The sequence below is a fragment of the Manis pentadactyla genome, chromosome 4 (assembly GCF_030020395.1).
Source record: "Manis pentadactyla isolate mManPen7 chromosome 4, mManPen7.hap1, whole genome shotgun sequence".
Taxonomy (NCBI): Eukaryota; Metazoa; Chordata; class Mammalia; order Pholidota; family Manidae; genus Manis; species Manis pentadactyla.
The window spans coordinates 50,524,019-50,544,198 of NC_080022.1; the positions used below are offsets into that span (position 1 = coordinate 50,524,019).

Here is a 20,180-nt window from a genome sequence, read left to right on the forward strand (position 1 = left end):
GTTGTCTCTTCATCAACCATGTCAATGGCAAGCTCATGACCAAACTTCCCTCAGTTTCCTAATTGCGGTCCATGCGGAGTAAGAAAAGGAAAGAGCCTGGCATGGTCAAAGGCACCTACTGCCGGTTCAGCCTTCCTGTTTAGGATGCAGCCGGATAGATACTGTTTATGGTTCATAAACCTGACTACTGTGAGTATTCCAGAGTCCCAGCAGAACGGGATTCGAACTTTCATGGAGCTGTAAATTAAGGGGCGGGAAGTGTGATAAAATTCCTTAGAGAATGGTGGGAAAAAAATTGCACTGCAATGGTTAAATGAAATTTTATAAGCACGTTCTGTGTGGAGCTGTTTTGCATTACATGAGTTGAATACCTTAGAGACGCCACATCTGCAGGCACTTTATTAAATCCTTAGTCAGCACTTTCCAACCTGATGAGATTACTACTTCATTTGACTGGAGAAAAGGAAAGCTGAGCTCTGGTCCTGGACTGCAGGTTTCTTTTGATGTTTCACCTTGAACACTGAGAGAGGACAATTACCCCCTCTCTTCCTCTCCCCCCCAGTACATCCCGAACTGTAGAAATTGTGAATGCAAGAGAGTAATTTTACTTAACCAGGGCCTTTGTGGGAGTGTGGATTTATGGACCTCCAAACAACTCTAGCTGAAAGTTCCTGAAGAAAAAAAAGATCAAAGCTCTGTTTACTTCCTTAATGTAAATGTCTCAAGATAACATCATCCTATATTGTATTGTAATATTGAGACTCACTGCAGATAAGGGACAGACATTCCTTTGTAGTCCATCTGGATACAGTAGGTTAGATTAAGGAGCTATAAAGTATGAATGCAGAAACCATAGGAAACCTAAGCTTATGTCAGTAAATGTCTGAAGACAACTTTTTGACTCTCTGTATATGAATTCTGTTTAATGTGGCAACATTTTCACAGTGATTTGCTACTCAATCCCGACAGTTGAAAATCTCAGATTTCTTCCATATTTTTCTTTTATGTCTCAAAAAGAAAATGCTCAGGATCATTCTTCAAACAATGTTTCGAAAGTTTCACTGCTTGAACAATGGATTATTCAGGAAAATACCACAAGAGAAAAATGGGCTTTTGCAAACATTACCTTGTCCATTTGCAGTTATTAGTAAGTAGTTCATGGAAGCTTATAGAAATCAAGTGGCTTATACATGTGCAACTATCACGCTCATCATTACAGAATTAGGAACATCTTCAGCTTCACACCAGACATGAGAAAATCTGGTGAAATGGATGAATTTATTATTATTATTATAACTATCTGCCGTCTCTACAAATAAGTGATTTAAACAAAGAGACCGCTCATTTTACACACACGCACACCAAATCCCTGTGTAGCTCCCCTAACCGACTGACTTCCCCTTCTGGAAAGCCTTTGGTCAAGTAGCTGGGTTAATTGTCATGAAGATTAGTGTGATGTTGAAATAAGTACTAATAGTCAAATTACAGGAGTGAAAAAGTTTAAGAATAGGTTTTGGTTTGGGCCTGAAAGGGTTAATTAAGTTTTATTCACGGGTTATTAAAGACCCCCAACCCATGCCTTCAGGAGTCATATTGACACCCCACCACAGGGCAACTGGCTCCTCTATTGACATGTTGCTGGTCAGAGCACAATAGCCTTCTGTGTCTGAAAATCATTGCTAAAATCATCCCAAGGAAAAAAAAAGTTTGAAAGCTTTAGCGGTAGACAAAAGCCCAAGGGCTGCAGTGCACAGCTCAAAAATCCAGAGTCAGCAACTTCTATTGATTAAAAACTAACCTTTAAAGTAACTCTGAGAGTGTGTGGTTAGCATTTAAATTTAAACATGTCATGAGTTGATTTGTGTTACTGAATACCAACTCAGAAGGAGTAACATTCACATCACATTTTTTTTTCTAATTCCCTTAAGCAGCTAAAGTATTTCACAAAATGTCAATAGGGCAAAAAGAAAAGGTGGGGAGGGGAAGGGTGGGGGGCAACACCAGGCCTTGTAGTTTTCTTTCCCATGCAAATACCCACCCCCCAAAAGAAAAGTGTGGAGAGTGCAACACAATAATTAGTCCTTTGTCTAACTTTCCCAAGTGCCAGAGAAAGACAGATTAATTAAATATACAACAGTGTTGGTTTTTGGAGTGGGGGTCTTGCGTGCTGTGTAGGTCATAAATTAGGCAGAATAAATACTTCAATGTGTTTGCAGTGAGCCTGCTACGTCAGAGCCACTGCAAGGTTGGTGGGAGGAGAGTGGAGGGTTTCTTGCTAATGATAGTCACGTCTGGGTCTGTCTGGTTGCTCTTAGCAACCAGACATGATGTAACACCAGGATGAACTTGAACTTGGGGGACTTGAAAAGAGAACAATAGACCAGAGCAATCAATAAAGCCTATTTCAGTGAAGGATTACAGAGCTGCTCTGGGGTAACCTTGTCTGCAAGGCACACACTGAATAGTAAGATGTGTGAAGAAACTTTTTTTTTTGCTTTGCTTTTTAAGAGAAGTGCAGAGGCACTGCAGCTTTTTGTAGTGAGTGGAGGTTGTGTCCAGAAACTGTGGTATGGAAAACTGCTCCCCCTGCTGACTCACTGGGTCGAAGGCATTAGCTTCGAGAACTACTGCTCAATGTCAGATGTAAGAAGTCTGGAATTTCACAACTGACTCAGAAAGTGAGAGCAGAAATTGTAAGCATCATCATTATTTGCTGCACCTCAAGTCTGAAATTATCTTTTTTAAAGGGAGAACATGAATCAGAGTCAGCTCTTAGGAAAAGCCTGCAAAAAATACAGTTTGGAGTTTGCCTCTCCTCCATTCTTTCCCCTTCTTCTTTTGTCCCATTAGATTTAGGCCACATGCATTTGCCAGGATGATTTTCTTTCAGGACACAAGAGGCTTTATTGTGTTCCTCAAAGCTTGTGGTCAAAGAATAACAACTAAAACTATACAGGATGAGTAGTTTTTCGGTCAGGCTTAGGTGTTTTCCAAGTCCTCTGGAAATCAATGGCAGCTTGTGTGACCAGGAGATCCTATCCCTACCTCCATGTAGCTGTCATTTCATCATTGATCCCTGTGATCAAATGCGTCCTTACTCTACCTGACTGGATCTCTTGGGCATGGATGAGGCCTCCTATGACTGAATCAACCCCAGTACACCCCTGTCTAATGCTGTAAACTCAGAGATGGCAGAAGCATTCACTTTTGTAGGACATTGGTGATTTTTCTGACAATTTAACAGGATATTTCTAGACAAAAGTTGTCAAAAGCCATATACTTTGTTATTTCACTTGAAAAACTGACTCTGATATTAGATGGTAATTGGTTACTTGGCTTAGCTATCACAGAAAGAAATGCCAGTGTATAAAATGATGTATCACCAGACTATTTATTGCCCAAAGCTGATCACCTAAGGATTCATGAACTGATCACTGGGCCCAACAGGCATACAGAAGACTCTAAATAAATGTGGAACGAACAAAAGCATGATCAAGGGCTACACAGTGGTGTCATTTTTTCCCCCTTGTACATCGTGGTAGCTAATAGACATCTTGGTACCACTTGATTATTTTATGTTGTTCTTGAAAATATTATTTTAGAAATATTGAGCCAAAAAGAGCATTGTATATCACAAAATCTACCTCATGTACATATGAGGAAATTGAGCATCAGGAAGATGCTGTGACTTGTCCAAAATCACCCAGGACTCTTGGTGTAGCACTTTTCACGCTGTACATCCATTTATTCTTATACCACTATTGATCATCTCTGCTTGTTAAGAGAACGTCACAATAATATCGTCAGTGTCTACGTCTCACTGAAGAGGAGATGGGAAAGCTGTCAGAGTAGACACTCATCAGCACGTGGAACTTCTCCCCTCACCCACTCTCCAATCATTCAGCTCTTTCTTCTTGAGAACCTTCTGTTCTGGGCCCTGTGCTAGGCCCTGAAGCTTCAATGAAAACAAGATGATGTAGCTTCCCATCCTCCTATAGCTGCCCCCATGAGAATTCACGAAACAAACTTGCATTTCAAGTGGACATAAATACTTTATTCTGTAAGACGCACTCGGAATGTTGGCAGACCCCACCGAAAATGCTGAATTTCAGTTTCAGAGGAGTATGATCAGCTTCAGTGTCTGAAGACTTAACTACTGTTTGTCCTTCCTTTATTTTTCCCAGTGAATACCTGCCCTCCCTCCAACACAGATCCCAATTTCACCATTGGAAGAGCAACTTCTGAAGTATGTTATTTTCCAAATCAGATCTCTAATGGCACTTTCCTTTTGTCTTCCAGTCCTGGTACCTGGGATAAAAGTCACAGCGTCCCATCATCCACCAGACAGACCACCTGACCCCTTCTCAACTCTGTAACATGGACGCATCCCCAACCCAGCGCAGTTACACCTTCACTGTCAGTGGAAGGGGAGAATCAAATCAACTTGTACATGGAAACAGCAAGCATTATGGTCAAACAGCAATGGCCATAACCTTTGGGATTTTTTTTTTAAATACTTTAGGGACTGTTGTAATTTTCTCATATGGTGCTGGAAATGGTTGGGCTTTGTACCATTTGAAGTGTGTCTGTGGTATCGTGAGCATTAGGTGATGGGGCTAGAGGAGGTTTACCCTTGCTCACTGACTTCCCGTTGTAACACACTTTCCTTACGGAGCCTGGCTGTTTCACAGTATTTCATGAATTTACCCACACAGGTGTGAGCCTCCTTGAGCAACTGGGGGGCACATGGAGAACTAAATCTTTTGTAGTAGCTGAGATCTGCAATATATAACTTACGGGACAGTCAAAGGGCAATGTTTTTCTGTAACATATTGGAAGAAGAAAATGCAGTTTATGTTCCTTTTTTATTTTTTCTTTTAGTTTGGTTTGGTTCAGCAGTCAGCAGTCAGCAGTCAGCAGTCAGCAGTTAAATATATAACATGGCCCGCAAGGACAGTGAATCCACTCACGTTGCAGAACAATTCCGAAAATGGCAAACTACTACTACTACTATTCAGTTTTTTAAAAGTTTTGAGATGCTGCACTTACATTAAAAAAAAAAAACATTTTTTTCAACAATTTCAACAATGACACACAAATTCACATGGAAATGGGGAAGATGGTCTGTTTTGACAGAAACTGACAGGAATCAATCAAAACAATCGAATTTTGAATTGAGTAAAGTGCAATTTCATTGGATAGCTAAATATCTTTGTAAGATAGAGATTGTTGAAAATTCTATTTTTGTTTTTCAAGTCCTTCCACCCCAGGACTCTAAATTATTGGGGTAAAAAAACAGCCTTGCAAGAAAAAGGGGAGCTATTTTTGCTTTTTATGTTTTTTATTGTTAAACTTGTATCCCTTTAAAAACTGAAGGAAAATTTAAAAAAAAAACAAAAAAACAAATCTAATGGTGCTTTACCACAATATGTTAACTACATTAAATGCTAATTAATTATTTTCTGTTATCAAAGCACATAACTAAAATGAAATCATGGTATCTGTTAATTTTATAAGCTAGAAGTCACTATAATGGATTATGCCAAGTCTGAAAATTTTTACATGTATCTGGCATCATAGGATTTATCAGTTATCAGACACTTCATTGTACCAGAGATTGTCCAGAAATTTTAAAGACCTTTGTGCCCCTGAGCTGGGCTATGGGAAAAAAAATAATAAATAATAATGAAACCAATACTGACACAAATGCTGGTGCCCATTCAGTTCAAGGGTACTTGTTAGGGAAAAAGAAAAAGTTTGCACCCCCAAATGTCCTGTATCTTATGTAAAAAAGAAAAACACAAAAAACCAAGAACAAAAACAAAAAAAACAAAAAAAGTGCAAGTGATTTTTCTACCAGACAGCGAAGCACCCCTTTGCTTCCCATGCAACTTCAAGAAGGTTTCCTATACTATACATATATATATGTTCTGGTCAGCAAGCCTTGCTGACCAGAGAAAGTCTCTGCATGTTCTAGTGTTAGTAACTAATTTTTATATAGTTAATGTAGGATAAAGTAGAGTGCATTAAGACACAATATTGTAATCCCTACTCTAGGCACTTGCCTTTAAACTATGTTTTTCAGCCCTTCAGAAGGGTTCTACTACTGTCCTATACAATCAAGTAACTGAAATTCTTGGGAAGACACTTTGCTCCTCATCTTTCCCCTCCGAAACGATGTTGTTTTGTTTTGTTTTTTTTCCTTAATTTGCACGAAAACAAAAATTCCATATCAATGTGCCTTGCCCTGGATAGCGATTATTTGTGGAATTGTTGCACATGCTCCTCTATTGAAAGGGGGTTTTCCCTAGTCAAGCATTTGGAGACACTTTTTGTAAATGTGACTTTTATGTCAGCCATTGTCAGTTTCAACATCTAGAACTAAATAGAGAGTTAGTCGTTCCGCAGATAGCAGTAGTCTTTATTGTCCTCTGTGGTCAGTGGCAGTGCTATTCTGAGATCTGTAGACGCTTAGAATATCAGTATTTTGGATGTTGCTGCATTTTACAATTTATTTGGAGTCTTCCTTTATTCCCCCTGCCCCAGATATATGAAAATATGCAATACCTGCTTATATTGTGTAGAAAAGCTTAGCGATTATTAATTTTTTTTTATTTTTTTTATTTGACCAAAGTCGATGCTGCACTTGACGCAGTGTGTTTTAGGTGTTTGTCTTTGTACTTTTTTTGTGATTTTTGAATGCACGTGCGCAGGAAGGGCTCCTCTTAGAGAAGCAGTCAAACTGTGAAGCACTAAGCTGACCCTGCTTCAAGCAATTTTGTTTTTACAACTGTTCCTTTCACAAGCAAGCCTTAAAAAAAAAAAAGACAACTTCCTTTTTCTTCAGCTCCCACACCCCATTTTTCTTAGCAGACTGCAGTCAATCCACATTCAATAAAAAGTATATAATGCCCATTTTTATATGCACGTTTTTAAACTTCCAAGTTCTGAAAATTGTTTACTGGTTATCTCTATTTAAGGAAAAAAAAATAAAATAAAACATTTTGGATTTTCATATGTGTCTGATAAGTGGTTGAATAGTCATTTGGCGCTGTTGTATGGTGTGATTGTCAGTATATGGTGTCACTTCCTATAGCCAGCCAGCATACTTTGCCTTCCCCTATAGCACTTAGCTGGGCATTACTTTATTATGACATATGTGCACTAAAAAAAAAGAAAAAAGAGAAAAAAAAAAGAAAAAATAGCAGCTTTCAGTGCTTCACAGTGAAGGGAAAAAAGCCTAGACAAACATTTTGTCAGAACCTTGCGATAAGCCAAGGTATTACCAGTAAATTGGTTGTATATACAGTAAAATTGCACCCTTTTTTTAAAACAAAACAAACTAAGCAATAGTTGGGCAGTTTTAGTTGTTTTTAGTGAGCATGTTGTAGTCATGACTGCAAAGAGAGAGAATAAACTGCCCACTCAGAAGATATGTAATTTGTATTGTTGTATAGTTTTATTGATTACACTGATTTATTCTACCCTATTTTATAATGCAGGACTTTTGTAATGTTGTTTAAATGAGGAAAAATTTCTGTCAAATTAGCCTAGTGAAATTTCTGATTGTTCATTATAAAAAGCAGCGTTCATAGAATTGCTTTTCTTTCTTCCCCCACCCCCACCTCCTCCCCGCAACTTTGGGAACTGGATTTAAGTTTAAAACTTTCCTGTTTCCTTTTTTTTTGTAAGTATTTAAATACAGTTTTTTTTTTCTCTCAATGGTATAGCATATTCCTATGCTTGAGAAGTATAGGTCTACTGAAAAACCATTGTAAATGGACGTTACAGGTATGCTGTATTTTTGAAGGTATTTTGTTGTATTAAGTTTGATGAAGCTAAAATTAGGGAACTCTGAACAGATTTGCAGGAAAAAAATGTTTTAAAGGCTTTAAAACATTAGGGAGGCAGTCTAGGGTGATAATGAACAGGGGTTAAGTATTAAATACACTAAGTTACATTTTTGTTCATGTTTCATTGTCCAGAAAGCAGCAGGAAACTATAGTTGAGTTATGATCAAGCAGGAAAAAAGAAACACCAACAATATGAGTGTTTACCTTTTTAGATTAAAGCCAAGAGAAGACATTTGAGGAGACTTTGCTACCGGGGGATGTGTAGACAGACAGACTGAGGACTATCAGCATTTGAAGGCCCAAACCTTGATTCTGAGACACATTTGAATTTTTTTTCTTCCATCAAATGGCATTAACAATATTGGCCAAGATAAGTCCCTCAAATAACTCCCCGTATTTTTTTCTTTGGGAATTGAAGTCAGAGGCACAAACACTAAGTCTTACCATTTTCCTATATACTTTTTTCTGGCCCATCCCCCTGTCACCAAGCCACTCCTTTTCTAATCATTCATGGGCAGAGGCCCCCTTCCTCATCCCACTCTGTCCATCCCAGAGCCTTTTTCTTCCTTTGCGTTCTGAACCCACCTTTCTGTTTCTTCACACCCTGGCATGACAGTTACTTAGTATCAGTGCTACCCACCCCGACCTGGAAGCCAGGTGTGGGCTACCGACAAGGTACACTTCCGGAAGTTTCTGTCCTTTTTCTGACAGTCGAAGTGTTAAAGGAACCCAAACTTTCCAGAGTCAGGTATTCAGTCAGCCCACAGGAATGTGCAAAACCCATCTCAAAAAGTTTGTCTTTCACTTTTCAAACTCATGCCCATATACTTGGAATCGTGTAGTTCCAGTGTCATGAAGTATTTATAAAATTTGCATTAAGAAAGACATTTTTTCCCTTGTGATTGTTTTTGGGGGGTGGGGTTTCTAAGAATGGCATTTAATGTACTTTGCATCATGTCTCTGGAAATATCTTTGTCCATAGTGGTGGTGGTCTCTCTCTCTCTCTCTCTCTCACTCTTTCCTTCTTTCTGTGTGTCTGTCTCTCTTTCTCTCTCGTCTGTTCTTTCTTTCTTTCTCTCTTTTTTTCCCGGTAGCAGGCCTCCATAGAACAAATTTAAAACACAACTGGCATGGTAATGTAAGGAGAGCTTCAGTGGCACCTCACCACCCACCCTCCGAGACCTGTCGCCAGACAGTGTCAGAAAGCTGCACGGCCCACCGGCAGAGCTTTCGTTCAAATTGGTTTCTAAGGCCAATGTCGTCCTGAAGTCAATGCATGTACTTACTGTTTGACAGTAAACCCTCTCTGCCTTCTCCACGTCCAAGGCTGTGCATTCGTCTAATTAGTGTCGTGTATGTTTTCCTTTTATTTTTTCCAATAAAAAAAGCAGTGGGATGAAAATTGCTTTGATATATAGCAGGTAACATTGAAGCTATTCCATAGCACTTAACTGTAGTGAATACTGTGTCACCAATTCTGAAATCAATTTAATGTTTAATGCAAATCCATTACATGGTGCTATTACAGGCTGACAAAATGATTTACACAAATGTGACAACTTGGGCTCAATTCACTCTGCTTTCCAACAGTGTAAATGCATAGCAGTGTTTATCTGCATGAGAACTATGCACTAATCTATCTGAAGAAAAAACTATATCAACTTTGGTATCTTCTTTCCGTTTACTTCAATTCTTGCCTTTTTGGTCATTGTTATAATGCCAGCTTTAGGACAGAAAGAATTATAAGAAAACCAGCATAATACCTGATATATTAAAATGTAGTGCCTGTGAAATCTGTATTATATTGCTCTTCTGAAGTAAGATTTTTCTACACCGGTAGCCTTCGCTGTCTGTCAGTCAGGACCTTCTGGTATAGGTGATGTAAAATAACCGTACAATATTAATGCATGCTATTCCATAATGCTTAGTGAACTGTATGAATATTACTCAGAGTTATGTTAGTCTTTTTTTCTGACTTGGTTCTTGTCGGCTAGGTTTAAAGGTATTTCACTGAGAACGCAAATTCTGTCTTTTCTTGATTTCGGCTGTTTTCAGTATTTTGGAGGTATACATGTACTTAAATTCAGTATTACTTGTGTTTTTGTTTTTGTTTTGTTTTTTTGTTTTCTTTCTTCCTAGGGGACAAGCATGGGTTGTTTGATTTCAGAAATCAGTCCCTGGCAAGACTTTTGTCTCAAAACGACTGTTTGAATTTCAAGAACTCTGCTATGAAGACACTCGGAGAACATTTCCAAGTGAGGGACATTTTCCTTGACCCTCGACTGAAGCTATGCTGAACCTGCAGCGTGTTCTTAATGGACAATGTTCAGCCAGGTACCCATGCTTGATCCGTCTTCTCACCAGACTTCCTCATATTAAAAGAGAAAAAAATGAAAAAAAAATCTTTAAGAAATCACATGGCTATTTAGTTTCATGCACAGTTGCAATATGTTCTTCAAAAATAAAACTCTGTACAAACTTTGGGCCCGATTCATAAGAAAAAGAAGTTTGCTATTAACACGGGATTTTAAAAATATACTTTTTTTTTTGGCCTAAATTTGAAACTACTTGCTTCCCAAATTAAGTAAGTTTCATCTCATTTTATTTTTCCCCTACAACAGCACCCATCTGCTTTTCCTGCCTCAAAGGGTTGGTTACGTGACTGGATGGGGGCAGTAGGGAGCAGAAAGGGAAGCGCTCAGAAGGGTGAGGGGACCACCCGCCATGGGGGATGCGAACAGGGGGGCAGCAGCATCGGGAGCAGGGCCCCGCCTCATCACGAGCTCCGCCTGCAGGCTCCCAGTGCTTTTCATTCAAAACACGCAATTTCCAAAACGTGTCTGGACCCCAAGAGTATATGGTGGTAGTGCCCCACCACCACCACTGCAGCCACAGCACCTTCACGGTGGAAAACACTGGGTCAGGCCATGTGAACTCTGTATCTCCCTGGTGGTTTTAAGGACAAATAGTTTCCAATAAATTGGGCCATTTTTCCTACCGTCTTTACGCTCAACTTCTCAGAATGGCAGGAGTTCTTTTTCCCCTTTGATTCTATTTGTGTTGTTCTTAATTTTTTTTTTAAATATATATTAGCACTTTTTTTTTAACATCTCAATCAAAGGTCACAAGGCCACACTAGCTGCAATGGGATGGAGATCTGAGAGAGCTGCCAGCTCTGTTCTTCCTCCCTGGTCTCAGACCAGTCTCTGCACTGCAAAGGCATGTGGGAATGTCCCCAACTGAGCTGGGACTAGCCCTGGAACCAGAGCTTTATCAGGCCCTAAGAGATCCTTACAGAAGACTTTCAAAGGCAAAATCATGATCGCCTCACCCCACAGCCCTGACCTCTTACCCAGAACGAAGTGCACTGGGGGCTTTTCCCACCACCCTTGGAAACCTGTCCACTTAGGTACCTTGGTTTGTCATTTCAGCTTGTGGGGGGAGGGGACTGAACACCTCCAGGGATGATTAGATGTCTGTTGTGAAACCAGACACCCCCCGTGTTAATAACTTGGTTTGACGTTTGTTTTTATGAGCCGGGCCCCCTGTGCCTCTCATATGCTTGTATTGACTCTCATAGCTACCCTTTTAGTTTTACTGTGTTCTGTGAAAATTTGTAATTGGTTGAGAATCACTGTGGGCGTCCATTCTTATTCAACTAAATCTCCACAGGTTTTTTGAGCTGGTGTGGATTAGTTTAACTCTTGTATTCAACCATTAGTGCTACCACCTTCTCACATTACAATACAATTACTGGAAGCAAGTACTGCATTTCCTATGCAACAAAAAAGGAAAAATAAAAAATTGCTAATGCTATGGAAACTGCGTCATCATTTGCTGTAAATCATGCCTGAGTCTTCATACTTGAGTGACAGCTATTAGCGTGGATTGGAGGTTCCCCAGAAGACAGTCTTCCCGGACCGTGGAGTTTGCACTCTCCCGGATGGATGTCAAGCACTCCACACCCTTCATGGGTTCGGTGGGCAATGTTTTTTTCACCTACTTGGACAGACAGATACAGAACGTGCACCACCCTAGTGCTTACCGTGCACCTGTTACTGATGTAAGTGCCGAAGGTATTGTATCAGTTAGGGCCCAAGCAGGAATCAGAAGTGGGTCCAACAGGTCTTCCAACAGGGTCTCTGAAATAGTGGAGATGGAATCAACTGTAGGACACAGCCGCCAGCGCCGGAGCTGGGAAAACCAAAGGGGGAGGTTAGTCCCCAGGAACGAGGAGCTCCGAGGAGAGGCCGCACATGGCTGGCATTTGCATCTTTACTGAGAGGGGTCATGATGAGGGCAGGGGCAGCTCACGGCTGTCACTCAGACTTCTGAGAGGTTGTGGGGTGGCTGGTCTAGGATCACTGAGGAAGATTCAGCCAACAGCATTAGTGCTTGAGCAGAAGCAAGGCATGCCAGTGCCGGGAACGTGGATGCTGGAGGGTGTGGGGATGTCCATCCTCCACAGCTGTAATGGTGCAGACAGGAACTGAGGCTGGAAGGAAGTCCCTTCTCTCCCTTCCTTCCTATTCCTAGGCTTCTGCCAGTGTCCTCTCCCTGGCTCCATCTAACCATCTAGCAAGGGAGTCTAGAAAATGTAGTGAAAAAAGCCACCAACTTCACAGAACGGGGCATGGAAGGGTGGGCTTGGAGACTGGGGACAATAAGTAAACAAACAACATACATATCTTAGTCTATTTAATCCTCATTAAATGTCATATGTTTACCCTATAAGATAGGTACTATTTTTATCCTCATTTCACAGATGAGAAAGCTGAGGCAGAGATTCACTAATTTGCCCAGGGTCATACAACAAATAAACGGCAGGGTGGGATTCAATTCAACTCCCATCCTATGATCGCTGCAATATATTAACTCAAGTATTTATTAAATAAATAGTTTTGAGTACCCATATGTGCCAGAGACTGCCAGGGGCTAGGGATGGGAAGTAAATACTGGGCAACTATTCTTAAAAGGATGCAGTCTAGTGGGCAAAATAAACAAAATAAGGGACTTCTGTCCTACCCTCTAAAGGCATCATAAAACATTTATCAATCAGATTAGGCCAGATCGATGCTGTGACACAAGTCCAAAATGTCAGCAGTTTACAACAAAGGTTTACATCTTATTTTGCATGTCTGTCAAGAATTATCTGGGGCCTCTGTATAGAATCTCCTCATTCTGGGACCCATCAGGCAGCGACCATGGGGACCATTGCTGAATGTGTTAGCACAAAGGAAAATGGCACATAGCAAGACATGCACTGGCTTTGAACACTTCCATCTGGATTGACACCACTTCCACTCACATTTCAGTGGCCAGAGCATGTCACAAGGCCATGCCCCTGTTCCATAATCCCAGGTGGATAGTCCTCCCTGAAGGAAAGCTAGAGAGCATTATTACAGCTTAGCTTTTGGAGAGGAGGTGGGGTGTGCAGAGTGGCAATGCCCAGTGAGAACACCACTGCAGTCATCAGTGAGGACATCCGCCGGGGCCGTGGTGGCCATGAGGAGGGGGCAGATCAGAGAGATTAATAAGGATATTAATTGCTACTGTGTAGTGAGCTCTTTATGTGCCAAGTGCTATAGGTGATTTATCCCATTAAGTTTAATATTTTATCTCTTACTATTGCAGCTCTCAAAAAGGTATAATCAGCAGTCCCCCAAACACATTTCTGACTCAGGTGAAGAGAACAATGTCATATGTGTGTGCCTCAGAGTTTAGATTAGGCAGAATCAGTTAGTACCTTTCGGTTACTACTTTGGCCAAGAGTAGGCACTTCAGTCTTTACTATTTGGAGTGAAGAAGTTGGAATTAAAGTCTGTCAACACCTCACCTTTACTGACCTACTCTAGGACAGGTCCTGTGTAGGGGTCAGAGGTGAAGGTGATGTAGAGATCAAAAGCATACTGAGGTGCAAGAATGCCTGGGTTGAATCTTGGCTCTATTTTAATAGCTCTGCCATGTTGGCAAGCGCCTCAGTTTCCCCAGTGGTAAGATGATCATAATAAGGGTATCACTGAAGTACTCACAGGACTGTTGTGAATATTTGGTAAGTTAATGTTGGTAATATAGTTAGCAGGGGCCTGGCACATTCATTGTAAATGCTACACGAATGTTGTAACTACAAAAATAAGTTAGTGGATCCAAAATCTTTCAGTGCACTGGTGGCATAAACCATCTTCCATGTCATTTCCGAGTCTCTATTCAGGTGAATTCTGAAAAAACTTGCATCCAACACCTGCCTCAACCAAGTAGGAAGAAATAGCATAAAAAAAAAAATACAGTCAAAGGTTTTACAATAGACACAGCTGGGCTTAAATTTCAGTTTCTCATGTTAGTTCTGCAATGCTAGGGGCCTCGATGTTCCTGTCTATAAAGTGGGAATAAGAATAATACTTACCTTATGAGAATATGATGTGGGTAAATGAATTAGTGTATACAACGTATCTACTATCCACATAAGTATTATTACTTGCAACCATGATGCCTGGGACAGCAATAGTGTACAGTGGAAAGAAGCCTGGCTTGAAACCAGAGGACTTGCATCTGACTTGTGAGTCCCACATCCACTATTTATGGGCCATATGATATTAACAAGTTATTATACCTTCCTCTGAGTCTCAGTCAAGAAAGAGGCCTGGTGGCTCAGTGAATACAGATGATGCACACGTACTGGAAAGCACAATTGCAAGCACCAGGCACTAAGCTAGACCAAATAGAACCCAGCTAGAGGGTCCCACCTGGTTCTAGTTCTGATCTCCCCCAACAGAGTTAACTACCAGGGAAATCCATTCTCATCAGGCAGGGAGAGTAGGCCAAGAGAAGTGATACTGGTCATCATTTTAACCCTCCATGTTCTGGCTCTTTGGTAAAAACATGGCTAAATTGTAAAGATCTTATCGGCCTTTAGGGAAAAACAGAGCTTCCCTTGATCTATGAGGGATGAACTAGCTTCTAATTCATCTAAAACACATAAGCCCTTTCTGCATTCACCTTCTGTCTGGTACAGTCAGTTTAGACTTCAAGTTCAGTACAGGCGGGCCCCAGTAAAACTAACAAGAAGTACATTTATTTTTGCTATCACATTTAAATTTTTGTCTGTTGTGGAAAAATACCGTGTGTACAAAATAGACTTGATTAGTGCACACCCGTGTATCTACTAGCCATCACTAACAAGGAACTCCGATCTGCCCCCATACCCTATTGACCTTTTGACCACCTCCAGATTATCTGGAAGCAAATCTCAGGTGTCATATATTGCATCCATAAATATTTCAGACTACATTTCTGAAAGACAAAGACTCACTTACAAAACATACTCAAAATATCATTTCATGCCCCCAAATATTGAAATTCCTTAATATCATCCTATATCAACCAGTGTTAAAATGTTGCCAAGCATCTTATGATTTTAATAGTTTATTCAAATAAGGTCCATACACTGAGTGATTTACATGTATCTTAAATCTTTAAAAATCTGGAGGCTCCCCCTCCTTCTCTTTTATTTTCCTTATTTATGTGCTGAAGATTTGGGTCGTTTGTCCTGAAGAGTTTTCCACAGTCTCAGTTTTGTGTCTTGCATCCTTGTGGCACAGTTAAACACCTTCTACTGCTGAATTAGAAGCATATTCCTGACCCTGGAAATTCACCCCATGGGATGCAATCCCAAGGCTGCTTCACAACTGTTCTGGGATGGAGCAAGTTTGTGCCCTGACTCTGCAAGCTGTGGGCAAAATAACTGGGCCAAAGTGAAAGGTGCTCCAGGAGCCATTCACTGACTCTGTCCCTAGCTGACTTTTTTCTCTACAGGGACAGTGGAGGCAAGGGAGCGTCTAAATGAATGACAAAGAACTCCTTCTCCTTGGCTACCTGCTGCTAACAAACAAAAAACAAAGCCAGCTTCTTTCAACTGGAAGGAGATGAGTAATTCCGGTTGAAAACTCAGATAAGTCTCTCTGGTCTTGCGTCCTTGTTCAGCAGGTATCCTCTTCCCTTGGAAATGTATGCCCTTAGGGGCAGAGGTCAGTCCTGGGGCAGGGAGAAGGGGCTCTCAAACCAGGCTGTAGGGAGCCAGTGGGGCTGGCTTCTTAAGGGCCAGAAGATCACTTCACCCAGCCCATTTGCTACCGCCACTTCCATCATCATGGATTCTGAACACTAGCCTGGCCCACACACTCTTTTCCGTGAAACTACAAAATCTCATTATATAAAGTCATTTAAAACAAACTCAGCCAACATCATTGAGAAGTAAGTGGAGCTGAGATTATCCCAGAAGAGCACAGAGACCAACAGAGGAAACAGACATGCAAACCAAATGATTGCACTGTGGCCTTACAAGAACCAGGAAGGCATCATGTACCAGGTAATCTGGGACCAGAGATACCTGAGGGAGAGGAAAATAGGGGAGGGAGCCACAGGAAGGGGCTGCACCATCCGGGTGTTCAAAGATGAGGAGGAGTTCAAGAGACTGGCTAGAGGATACAAATATTGATAGCGATAAACACAGTGATGAGTGCTAACACATACTGAGCGAGCCCTAATGTCACCCCACACATTGTTCTAAGTGCTTCACGTGCACTCGCATGCATACCCAACCCCACGAAGGAGATACAATTGTTATTTCCACGTTAGAGATGAAGATACTGAGGCTCAGAGTTCAGTAACTTTGCTTACTTGTATTAATAACTACCTGTGTGTGACTGTAAGGTACAAACCTTCAGGGACTTATGGGGTGGAATACATTTCTAAATAAGTCTGAATGCAAGTTGGGGTCACTGCCCTCTTTCCAGTGCCTACCTAGCACAGTGCTCGGTACATCAAAGGCACTTCATACTGTGGGGACACAAGCCAGGGTCGTGGCTGTCAGCTTTTACTTGCCCCTTGGGATCTACTCTCCACCCTGCTCCAGACTGCTCTGTGCTCAGGAGGCTGATCTGCATGGACCATGTCAATAGGCTTCCTTGACCTCAGGATTCCAGCTGGGAGCAGCCCATCAGAAGCCTGACAGTAGACTGGTGGGAGGGAGGACAGTGACATCATGGTGCTTATTTCCTTGGCTCTCTCCCCTGGTCCCCTCTGGCTTCTCCTCGACAGAAGGTCACAGCTCCTCTCAAGATGGCTCTCTACCCTAATTCCTCCTCCTAGGTTCTGATCACTGCTCCCTCCCCTCATCCCTGTAGGCATAGGGTGGAGGGAGCTTTGGGTGACTGACTGCTCTGTCCTTTGTCATTTCTCCACATCTTGCCCACACCTTGGTAAATATCTTCTTTATTAAACCCCTCTCAAAAGATCTTGACTTGACTGTGCCCTCAGTTTCCTGCTGGAACCCTGACTTGATGGAGTGGTCAAGCCAGAGAAGGTTTCTGGAATCTTCTTTCTCCTCAAATTCCAGCAGAGGCTTAGATTTATTCATATGATGAATGTCAAAATGATAAATTTTCCCATCTTAGTTTACCTTAGACTCAGAAGGCTGGGCTCAACCTTCAAAGGTCGCTAAGTCCATTTCCCTGCCTCCAGCTTGGAATCCCACCCCCACCCCCACTCCTGACTGCTCCTGTCAGGGGAAAGTATATCTTACTTTGAAGATCTCCAGGTAAGGAGATACCATAATTCATCCCAGTGTTTCATACTCCCTGCCTGATAAATCTCTCTGCTGTTGAACACAACCCTCTCCTGGTACAGGTGAAGCCTGTTTCCTTTGTCTGCTTCCCTGCAAGAGCTGAACAAAAGATCCTTCATTCTTTGAAAACAGGCTTTAAATCATCTTCACTCTTCTTTAGCTCCAAAGTGCAGATCAGTGAAAGCAGATAATCTGCCCATGCCAGTCTCAAAAGTCATCAACCTGGACATTCTGGGGGACCCTGACCTAACAAACCATTACAAGAATGAGCTCTAAGAGGTTTATCAGGGGAAGGAGGGAAAAATGGAGCCCACTCCTTGCCTGACAGACAGCTGGCTGGGTTCCTGCAAGGAGTGATGGGGATTCTCCTGCTCTTTTGATTTATTGGTCTGTGTGGCCATTTATCCCACCTGTAATCCTAACCCAAATTCTGGAAGGTGCTGGTTTGCTGGTAGTTCCCCCCCTGGCACACACACAGCTGCTCTGTAGACAGAAGTCCGCTTCAGCCCTGGCTTCTTCCCTCTGTCGCTCTCCATCCAACCAGGCTCTAGCTGCACTTGAACTCGGCCAGCCGGGAGCCGGCAACTGGTATACCCCAGGATCTGATAAACCTCAATACCCACCAACTATTGTTTTAAAATAAGTTTTGCTGAATTTTAAAAGTTTCTCCTCCAAACCCTGATACAAACAAATTAATTTAAAAAAATTATATTTTAAACCATTCGCCTAGATCTTTAAAGTATTCTCCAACCTGATAGACTCTATTGTTTCTCAGTCTTAGATTGGTAAACATATTCACACAAGGCCTTTGCCTCACTCCCAAAAAGACATAAATGATTGCTATACATTGATTAGTTGCCCACCCATGAAGCCCAAGAGTCAGCACAACAGGAGGGGCATGGCTTGTGTCATTGGGTCACCCCATTTAATTATTTAATCCTCCCAGTAACCCAGCAAGGTACATGCTATTAGTACCAGAAACTATAAAACACAGAAAGATTAAAACCATCCAGCTAGTAAGCGTGAACCGCAAGGGTTCACCTCTAAGCTCTGAAAACCGAGTGAAATCCATTAGACAGAGAGGTGCTGGCAACTGATACAATGGAATTTTGGTGGCATTTTTAAGAAGATTTATACTCTCATAATTAGGACTTGTAGGCCCCTCACAATGCTTAACTTCTTTCAAAATGATCAAAGAGAAATCTGAATAATTTTAACATTCCTTGAATTTGCTAATTTTTTTTTAACAATTCTTGTCTTTTGAGAATGGGTGATCAGTATACATGAACCAACGAGGGACCATTGGTAAACCCGAGCACCATTTACAGGGAGTGTACGGTCTGCAGAGGGCTGAGTAGGGAACATGAGTCCTGAGGACACACAGCCACATCTAACACACAGAGTAAGTAGAGTCCTAGTCCTTCTAAAGCTCCCGAGAAGGTAAGCCAGGCAAATCCTCCACTGTAGCACAGAAAGCCAAGTATTCACCAATGCACAGCAAGAGGAAGTCAGAGATTCACACTCTGTGGCCTGCCATCCCTTGTAGTTTGTACCTTAGGTCTCCTGAGATGAAGAATACCCAGGATCTGCACTGATGGTCCAGTGTGGTGCATTGATACTGGCTGCACAGGCCTGGGTTTGAGTTTCTGACACTTTTACATGATAATTCATTTTAACCATTTCATCTCTGAGATTCAGCACTGCTCATTTGTAAAATGGGGTTCTCAAGGGTGAGAAAAGTCATTAGTAAACAAAGAGTTGGCCTCTGCCAGGGAAAGCCATCATGAGGCTCCTCATGCCCTCTCCCTACGGCCTAATGGCCCAGCTTGCTCAGTCCAGGAAACAAAGAAAGGGTCCCCTGCTATTAATACGTGTTTTGCATCTACTGAGGTATTAGTTGGCCAAACACAGCTTGTCCCTTCATAAAGTGGGTAGTCCGTTACCTCCAGGCCAATTTGGGCCTGGATGCTTTAGCCAAGGTTTTGGAGATTTGTGTAGAGGCCAGCCTGCTCTGCAACACAGGCAGCATTTCTCCATTTTCATGGTTCTGGCCAAAGGCCCCCAGGCAACAGAACAACAGCAGAGTGGCTTCTGCTTTCTGAGGTTCCGTCAAAAGTCTATGCCTTCTTCCTTAACTCCTGAGGGTGGATTCCCAATAATTAGATGGATAGAAGGCTTTTTCCTGGGTGCCTAGCAACTATGTTTCCTGGCCTTGAAATACAAAAAATGATAATGACCCTCTGAGGCAAGGGAATTCAGGACACGGAGGTTCTACCAGCTTCTTGGAATGGGAGAACCAAGAGTATCTTCCTTATTTCTGGATCTATTATAATAATGAGAACAAACCTCAAATTAGTATCTCTATACATTGGCCTGCATTCATGAAGACTAAATGCCAACAGCTTCCTTTACAACTATTAGCTCATTTGAATTAAAAGAAATAAAATAATCTGTGCATTCTAACAGAGATTACAGAAACATTAATAACATGTCCTCCCATCTGCTCTCTTGGGGCCATTCATTGCTTATGACTGCCCCCCCCCCGCAAAAAAGAAAAATCCATAAATTAAGCTGGAAGTGAATTGATCACTATGAACAGAGCCCATTACTTTTGCCAAGACTTGGTCTTTCACACATGAAGCTCAAAGAACCCTGCGCCCATTGTCTGACTTAACCAGTCTGTACAGACTCCTGAAGAGTCCAAA

At 41.7% G+C, this 20,180-nt stretch overlaps 1 protein-coding gene across 10 annotated transcripts in view; it reads left to right on the plus strand.

Moving 5' to 3' along the window:
* The window catches only part of NFIA (nuclear factor I A), a 351,544-nt gene extending 339,875 nt beyond the window's left edge, over positions 1–11,669 (plus strand). For all 10 annotated transcript variants that reach the window (XM_057500256.1, XM_057500257.1, XM_057500255.1 and 7 more), the window contains one exon: positions 4,300–11,669. In XM_057500256.1, coding sequence (XP_057356239.1) covers positions 4,300–4,317 — 18 coding nt within the window. In that variant the 3' untranslated portion in view covers positions 4,318–11,669. The remainder of the gene's footprint in view (positions 1–4,299) is intronic.
* The last annotated feature ends 8,511 nt before the right edge of the window (positions 11,670–20,180 follow it).